We start from the raw sequence: 8,759 nt of genomic DNA, 5'->3' as shown, positions 1-8,759 counted from the left end.
ATCATTCCACAGGTATTTATTGAGCTCCTACTACCTGCCCGATCTCGCCTTACTTTTTTTGATGTGTTACTTTGTGTGATACCCATTACTATGTTCCTAGGCATCCCGTGCCTTTGTGGAGTCAGGTGGGCACTTGTATGGCTGCTCTTCCATCTTTCTTGCCTGGTCTCTAGCAGGCCAGACTGCTGGGGCCCCAGTGGTACTCTGCCGTGTTTGTTCAATAACGCTTGGAAGCACAAGTGAGCTCTGTATTACTGCCCTTTCTACTGGGGTGGCTGAAGGGCCTCGAAGGGCCTAGTTGTAGCCCTACAGAGCCCCAGGGACTGACCCAAAGAACCAGCCATAAGCTTTGTTCCTCAAGCCTCTGGAGAAAACCTTTGATTTCATGGGGATGATTATTTTTATTCTTGCCCACTCAAGGATGAAGCCCAAGAAACAAGAGGTTGCCCCTTTCAGAAGCATCACAATGGGTCACCTCCAGCCAAACACTGTTTTTTTGTTTTTTTGTTATTTCTGGGTTTGGTTGAGCCTCTCTTGGAAACCATTACTATACAACTTACTTAAAAGAAAGAGTGGAGGGATTGGGTATAAGAGACTCAGACAGAGGGGGGAGTAGGCGGGGGGTTTGGGACAGAGGCTGGAAGTAATGTGTCATCACGGAAAGTACAGGAAGAACACATTAAAGTCCCAATCTGATTTAAATCGATTCCATTTTGTAGTGACATTTTTAATCTTTTGCAAAGTTTGACTTTTGGCCAAGCCTAGAGAATTGGAACTTTGGATGAAGGTTTCAGAAAAAGACACCACATACACAGAGAGAGAGAGAAAAAGGGAGACGGAGAGAAAGGGGAGGGAGACTTTTATCCGAAAGTCATTGTAAATCCAAAGCAGGGTTTTATCCTCCACAGTTAAATGAGAAAGGAAAAAAAAAATCAAGAATACCAACATTTGAGGTACAAAGACTGTCATGGGCCAGTGGAAGTTTGCAAAATTATATGTAAATGACCAAAGTTTTTTTACTGTGGTGGCCTGTGCTTTCCCAAAGCTAATCCCAAAGAGAAAATCTACTTAGCAAAAGAAAGTTTTGTCTAATTTGGTTAACAGTTGAGAAGTGACAAAAATGCTGAATCTATTAATAATTTATATTTCCAGGGTAACACTATATCTTCAGTGCTTCACTACCAAAGGGAATTCAGATTGGCTTAATGCTCAGAGAAAAAAGCCTGAAAGGCCTTCTTCATATTCTGTATCCAGCGCCGATAAAAACGGGTGTAAGACATGTGTTCCAATAATAGGCACCGTGCATTCTCCCATTGCTGCGTAATTCGTTTTCACCCCATATTGCTCAATGTATATTTGTTACCCAAATGGCCTCCTGGTCTTACACTGACTTTTGTTTTATAAGGGAAGAGATACTAGTTTGCATCTTACATTTTCTAGATAAGCATTATACTGACATGTAGTCCAAGAACGCCTGACTTGAAGGACCTTTTTTAATGTTCATAGATTCTTCCTGCCCCCAAAACGTAGGTATTTAAGTTTCACTGTATAGACAACATAATGAAGTGTGTGTGTGTGTGTGTGTGTGCGGGTGTGTGCTAGTCCTCCTGTCTCTGTGTAATCAAGTTTGATGGTTTATAAATTGTGGTCCTCCTATTCCATGACCTTAGTAAACAGTCTAGGTCAGAGCTCCCTTAAGCCCTCTCCACAGAAATGGAATAAGTTAATTATTGTAGTCCAGCTAATCTGAGCTATGACAAATCATCCTAGTTCAGCTAAATGGCCTCAGGAAACAGGAACATCTGCTACATAATTTCGAGTTATTTATTTACAGGGCATCACAAGGAATGGGAACAAAAAAGAAAGAAAAAAATCAATGGAGGAAAAATTTTAAATTCTCACAAACACAACTTTAATGGGTTAAATACCTTGTATATCTTACCTGTTAACCTAAAACAACAATGAGGCTCATTTTGTTCTTTGAGTCCTAGAAAAACCTAATTTCAGTTTGCTGTATGGTAAATGTACCGCTGTTTTGTGGGGAAGGCAGATCCAACTGTCAGTGAAAACTACAAGCCCCTTAAAGATCGCTAGCCAACTCTTCTCTAAACCCCAAATGTTCCTATCTTCTGGGTGGAGCAAGAAAATTTAAATTCCCCTCCCCCAGGAAAAGGCGGAGAAGCCTTTCTCACCAGGAACCCAGCATCTCAGTCCCGCCCCAGTGGCTGGATGTAAGTATGGGCAGAGCGAACAGTCCTTTTAGGGGAGTGCGTCTCCCCACCCAGTCGCTGCCAGCCTCTCACCAGGTCGCCTAGCGCCCCGAAGCTGAGCTGATCTATGCGCTAAAGGCAACTTCAGCTTTCTGAGCCCTCAGGCGCTCAGAAAGACAGTTGTCTGTCCGAAGATGAACTTCATCGGATGTTGTTTTTAAGCCGCACTTGGAAGCCACCTCCTCTATATATTTTTAACCAGACAGGTGGAGGATGTAAACCAATCGTTGCATCCCACGGACCCGGGTTTCCCCGCGCTCCGGGTCAGCAGACAGCTGGTGCGCGCACCCGTGCGTGCGCGTCCGGGGCCTTCTCCGGATTAGGGAAGGGCGCCCAGGTGGGAGCTGGCGAAAGTTTCCCACAGCCAGCTTGGAAAGGGTCCTTCAGTTTGTATTTTTTGAGAGCCGCAGGCCCTGGGCCTCCCGTCCGCCCTTCTGGCAGGCAAATACCCAAGGTGCGCGTAAGGAGGAGGCGGGTCTAGAGCCCAGGTGGAACCGCGAAGCCAGCCTGGAAGCGACTCCTCCACTTGGCCTGCCCGCCTCCTCCGTCCCTGCGCGGCCACCCATCCCTTTTCCCACCCAAATAACTGAGGGTCGTCACCTCAGCCAGCATCGGCCTTGTGCCTGAGACCCCTCGGAGGGGATGGGTTTTAGAAGAGCAAAGGTAACAAAGAATCCCTCTCTCTGGGACTTTCAGAAAGCGTTTATTGCTAGGGGTAAGGTCCTTCAGAAGACGAATTGGCTTTTGACCTTACCCAACTCAGCTTTTTATTTTTTTCCAGCACAATATTTACACTTGTACAATATACAGTATTTCTCCCAAGCAGTGCCCAGAGCGCAGAGCAGTCTGCGGGATTTGTCGGTGTCAGAGCACCGGAGGGTGCTGGGGCGCGTGCAGGTTTAGGGCGCTGGGGTGCGCGTGGCCGATGAGGTTCAGGTAGTGGCGGTCCAGGCCCTGCCCGGGCGCCAGGAAGGCGCTGTGCTGCTGCGCGGGGCCCGGGAGAGGAACGGGCGCGCTGGGCAGGTAGGGCAGCGCGGGGCTGCGGGACGCGCCGTGAGGCCAGGTGAAGGGCCCCGGCGCCGCGCCCTGCGGGAACACGGACGCCTCATCCGGGCTGTGGCCCGCGAACTCGGGCCCCGCTGGGTGCAGCTGGTAAGAGAAATCCGGCTCTGGGAGCGAACCCAGTGGCTGGAAGGCGGGCTCGGTGCCCAAGCGGGCCTTGGACTGCAAGAAGGCGAGGATGCGCGCGTACTTGGTGTCCTTGGTCTCCATCCGCTCCACGGTGGTGAGGTAATGCACTAGGTTCTTCATGCACTCGTGGTAGCCGTAGTGGAAGTAGTTGGCAAACTCTGCTAGCAACTCTGCTGGAGGGGCAAGGAAAACGCAGAAAGGGAAAACTGTGAGTGGCCCCTTCCTGACCGGGAGCCTACGGCAGATGCCAAGCCCCTCCCATGACGTTTTCTGGCAGGTTTCCATTCAAGGCCCGCCCCTCTCTTTCCAGCCTGGAGACTGGAAAAAACGCAAGCCAACGACTTCCATTTCCTTAGGAGTCTGACCTCACCCCTCCCCACCTAAGAGGCCTCAGAACCTGTATCCCCAGACCCCTGTTCTCCAGTCCCCCTTAGCTTTCTCAGGACTCGGGGCCACGCCCCTGCAGCATCCAGAGAGGAGACCTGGAGAGACTGCTTTACTCCCGCTGCCACCCGCAGGGCTCTGTGTGGCACACTCTCCCTGCCCACCTTTTTCCCTTCCCCGGGGAAAATCGGCGGAGTGCAGGGCTCTCAGGTACTGCACGGTCATCTCGAGGATCTCTGCCTTCTCCAGCTTCCCGGAACTCTGGAAAAGGACGAAAAGTCTCCTGGAAGCGGCCCAGACGGTGCGGGCTAACCCGGGTAGGCTGGGTGCACCGTTTTAACCCGAGGGGACCATCCAGCCGAACGGGGGGAGCACCGCTGTGGATCTGCGCCAGGGCCGCCTGGGGCTCAACTCAGCGCTCAGGGCCCCGGGCAGGAAGCCCGCACCTACGGCCCTCTCCAGCTCCAGACTCCCGGCATCAGAGGATCCCCAGCGCCAGCACCTGTTTTCTCAGCTGACAACATTACCTGCTTCGCCAGGGCCATGGGCACCGTCTTGCCCAGCTCGTTCAAACAGCGGTTAATCCGGTCTCTTCTCCTCTTTTCTATCACTTTGTGGGAAACGGGGGTTCTCTGAGAACAGAGGTTTGTCTGTTTAGGATGTCTTTGCCCAGAGAATCATCAAAGGCACGGCTGGCACAGCCATCTGCCACCCCTCAGTGCTGCCCAGGGAGTCGCCCCAGGCCCCTGCCCCCCCACACTGGGTCACATGAGCTCTGTCCTCTCTCGCACCTGTGCTGATGCACTCAGCTTCTAACCTCTGCGGGGTCACACCGCCTTGCTGAGCACCAGGGCCATGGGGAGGTGGCCACCAGCTTCCACATGTGGCCTCCACCCCGACCGCGGAGTCCCCTCTAGCTGTCCTCATTCCCTTCCCAAACCACTCAGGATTCCTCTCCAGGAGAAATCCTGTGTGACCATGTCCCAGCTCGTCGGTCCAGCCAGGTGGTGGCTCTGGGAGTTAGACACCCCCACCTAGAAGGCGCAAGAGCCATCTGGACTCAGCCGACTCACTTTGCGTTCCTTGAGCTTGTCTGACATTCTGATCAATACGCGCTCTCGGGAGAGGCGGTGGCGCAAGGCACCCGTCCGCTTTTCCCCTCGTGTGCCTCCTCGAGTGTCCCAGGTAGACTGTAGCCTCCCAACTATGAGGGTCTGCCTTATAAAGCGGTCATCTAGGGCTCCAAGTGCATTCACGACTTGAATTATTCCATAGGATTAGGGGAGCTGCGTTTGGGGGATGCATGCATTCAAGATCAGTTCTTTTTTTTTTTTAAGTTAAGAAAAAAAAAAATTAGCAGCCGAGGGGGGCGAGTTGGGGGCAGATCAGCTTTGTTAATCCACGTGGCCCTTCAAAGGACACGTGACCAGCGGGGGGAATAATATTTGCATGGCAACAGCCCGGGTGGGAAAGAGGCGGTAAACTGGCGCCGGCGGGTGAGCAAGCGCAGAGGCGCAGCGGCTGTGGGCACCGGGGGGCGAAGACCCTCACAAAACAGTGTCGCCTCCTTTAGTCCCACCGCTGAGTCTCACACGATTGCCTGTTTACAAATCCCAGCAAGCCCACAGTCCCAGCGCCGAGTGCGTTTTAAAGCCTGTCCAGAGTCATTAAAGTAATTAAGTAAGCCTTTAATAGGCTGTTCCGCCGGGTTCAAGGGAGAGCTCTTGGAGACGGAGGCGCCCCGTTTGTTCCCAGGCTTTTCTCACACGACTTGGTGACACGTCCATCTCCCCCCTTTTTGTTTACCCCGCTTTATTTGTCCGGACATCCCGGCAGGTGTGGGGCTGCCGCTGGCACACGAGGCCCTCGCCTCGTCTCACCCCTCCCGCCGGTCTTTGGCACGCGACGCTCCCCCCACTGCCTGACCACATCGCTGCCTTTCTTTTCTCCTCCCTCTGGCTCTCTCCTCGCGGGGGGAAGAGGCTCAATTTGTAGCCTATTATCCTATACGGAAAATGTCCATTGAAAAGTATGAATAGTTTCATTGGGCTAAATTTTAATAATGCCCGAGGGTGGGGGAGGAAAGACAGGCAGGCGTGTGTGTGTGTGTGTGTGTGCGTGTGTGTGTGCGTGTGTGTGCGTGTGTGTGTGTGTGTGTGTGTGTGTGAGGGGGGTGGTGGGAGGATTGGGGGCAACACGGGGAAGAGTGGGCTGAGAAGAAAAGGGGGAATGCAGCTGGCCCCGGCGAGCATTATGCGACGTCACCTGCGAGAGGGGGCGCCTACAGACCCCTATTCATTTGCCTAATTTTGGTCAATTTAACAAACTTCAGGAGAAATTATTGTGGCTTTGTCAGGGAGGGTGAAGCCTTCTGATCGAATTAACAGCATGTTTTGATCCGGTAAATGTCATTAGAAAGGGAGAAACAATCGCGCTTAGAGGGCTCTGAGTAATGCGCCCAAGTGGAGACGCCAAAGCGCACGGCTCACAAAGGGAGCAAGTCGCTGCCACAGGGAACTTTTGTACCCGCCCATCGCCCAAGTTTTGACACAAAAAGGCATTATTTCATACTTGAATACGTTTAATCCAACGATTGTCTATTTTCTGCAAACATATTTTCACAGCATTGTTAACTTTTTATGTCCCCCTTTCGCGGGCGCCTTTTCTTAACGTTTGGGGGCGGGAGAGCGCAGACACTTTGGGCATCAATATTTGTCACTGAAAAGGGCTCCGTGAAGTTAGGGAAGTTGATCTCTTTTTTATGGTTTTAGAGAGCGAATATATCAGGGGAGGAGGAGGGAGGGAAGGCACAGACCGAAACGAGGGAGGAAATTTGCTGGACGGGCCCTTGGGGAAGGAGGGGGGTGGCGGTGGCTGGGAACTCGCTCCGCCTGCGCCTCTGCGGGCAGCCGAGCCCAGCAGCCGGGGGCCTCCTCCCACGCCGCCAGGCCCCGCTCACAGGAGCTGCCTAGGAACCCACCCGCACTCTGGGGGCTCCCGGCTTGAGGGCCGTGGTTGGGGTGGCGGGTGAGCTTTCTTGCAGATGGAAACTATAAAAATGGTTTTTGTTTTATGACCTGCTCTAGAGCCAGGGAGCTCTCCCTTTTTTTCCCTAATCTGTTCCAGTTGAGAACAACTGAGACCTCTCTTTACACATCTTTCCCTCCCTTTCTGCTCCCCACCTTTCTGCCTAAGTTCTCTCTAGACTGTGGCAGGGCCGGGCTCTCCCTTTGGGTGTCGTTAGTCCTCAGCAGAGGGGGCTGGGGGGGAGACCTGCTCTCCAGTGGCACCTGGGGAGCCCCTAGGGCGCAGAGACTGGTCTGGGGAGCTGTGCCTCCAGGAAGCCAGCAACCCACCTGCTGCAGCCTGGAAGGTGTGGGGCTGGGTTTGCATGGAGCACCCCAAGGGTGTCCCTCTCCGTCTTGATTTCAGTCTCCTCATGACGTTTCTTTTCTACTTCAGGACAGATTGGACACGACCCGTACCCTCCCGCAGGTTGCTCAGCCGGCACCAGTGCCCTCGCAGGGGCTGTCGATTTCACTATATTCAGTGGCACACAAAGGGATTAAACACGAACCCTTATCATCCAAATTAACTAAAGTGAATGGGTAAAAGGGGGCGCGCACACTTCTCACCCCCACCCCCCTTTTTAAGCCAACGGACTAGGAGTTGATCCTCTTACTGCTGGTGTTAACCGCCAGCTGCAGTCACCTTCCACGGGCCAAATTTCATTCTTTGCAAACTGTTTAATTTCTCATCTGTGCTTGGAAGCCAAGGTCCAGAGCTTGCTGAGGGCTGCAGGTCCCCTTGTCTGGGTTCGGGGGCCCAAGTGAAGGTGGGTAGGTGAGTGGAAGTGGGGTGGAAAGGGGGCCCTCCTTAGCAGGTCCTTGCAGCTGCAGTCCTTTCTAGGAGACTGGGAAGCCCTCCTTTCATTCACGTGAGGGAAAGGATATGGTTTTTTTTTTTTGGTTTTACTCACCCTGCCAGAAACAGGGTGCTGGGACCCTCATAGTCACCTTCCCTTTACTCCTCCTCCCCAGGATGGTGATAAAGTAAGTGTCCCCTGATGATGACATAGTTTCCCCTCAAAATGAAAGTGGAATAATGAGAGCTATGGTCCCTGGAGCCAAAGAGTTACTCAGATTCCAGCTCCACCACCTACCACCTGGGTGAGACTTTGGGCTGTTCACTGAATCTTGCCATGCCTCAGTTTCCTCTTCGGTGAATTGGAGATAATTACTGTATCTACTAGGTCACAAGTGGTCACTGGGATGAAGGATGTAAATATAGGCAAGACACCTAAAAGAAAGCTTCCTTACTTGATTCATGCTTTTACTTTGCCTGGAATCATTTCTGCAGTGGTTCTCACGTAGTGGTGTTTTGTGGGATTTGTGCTGTTGTGTGATATTCTCATTCATTTCATAGTGTTTCTCATCACTAAGAAAGCTTCACTTTCCCTGTAAAAGCCCAGTAATTTTACCTGAGATTTGTTAAGTCGACCAAAATTAGGCAAATGATGGGGGGCTTTAGATGCCCCCCTTCTCAGGTAACATCTGCTAGTGCTTGGTGGCCAGCTTTGTGTCCCAGGGATGTAAGGCTGAAAGAGGCTCCCAGCGCGGAAGCCCCTCAACTCAACAGCATGGTCGTTTCAAGTGAGTTAAACAGCACCAAAATCAAAGCAAAGCTAGGAAGTAAGACTGCTTAGAAATTAAACGATGCTAATTCTGTATTAGTCTGTGCTTAGACTCCTGGCCTGAAGACCTTTGTTGGAGAATAGAGCAATCATAAATAGAAAATGTTTATTATTATTAATATTATTATTAGCTGTATAGATTTGACATATGGCTTCCAAACACTGAAAAATGGATCCTTTTTTGTTTCTTTCCAGCTCTAGAAACTGCAGATTTGCAAGCT

At 51.8% G+C, this 8,759-nt stretch overlaps 1 protein-coding gene across 2 annotated transcripts; it reads right to left on the bottom strand.

Moving 5' to 3' along the window:
- Positions 1–3,134: 3,134 nt before the first annotated feature.
- On the bottom strand, positions 3,135–4,945 carry HELT (helt bHLH transcription factor). 2 transcript variants are annotated; one of them, XM_040243056.1, is made up of 4 exons: positions 4,919–4,945; positions 4,373–4,477; positions 4,010–4,106; positions 3,135–3,634 (listed from the first exon to the last, which is right to left on the bottom strand). In XM_040243056.1, the coding sequence occupies exons 1-4, from the start codon at positions 4,943–4,945 to the stop codon at positions 3,135–3,137; spliced, it is 729 nt and encodes a 242-aa protein (XP_040098990.1). The 2 variants fall into 2 exon arrangements, with proteins under 2 accessions (XP_040098990.1, XP_040098992.1); XM_040243058.1 differs by having other exon boundaries at positions 3,135–3,631.
- Between the last annotated feature and the right edge of the window lie 3,814 nt (positions 4,946–8,759).

Source organism: Oryx dammah, unplaced genomic scaffold (assembly GCF_014754425.2).
Source record: "Oryx dammah isolate SB20612 unplaced genomic scaffold, SCBI_Odam_1.1 HiC_scaffold_7, whole genome shotgun sequence".
In the NCBI taxonomy this organism is placed as follows: domain Eukaryota; kingdom Metazoa; phylum Chordata; class Mammalia; order Artiodactyla; family Bovidae; genus Oryx; species Oryx dammah.
This window is presented reverse-complemented; position numbering and strand designations above follow the sequence as displayed.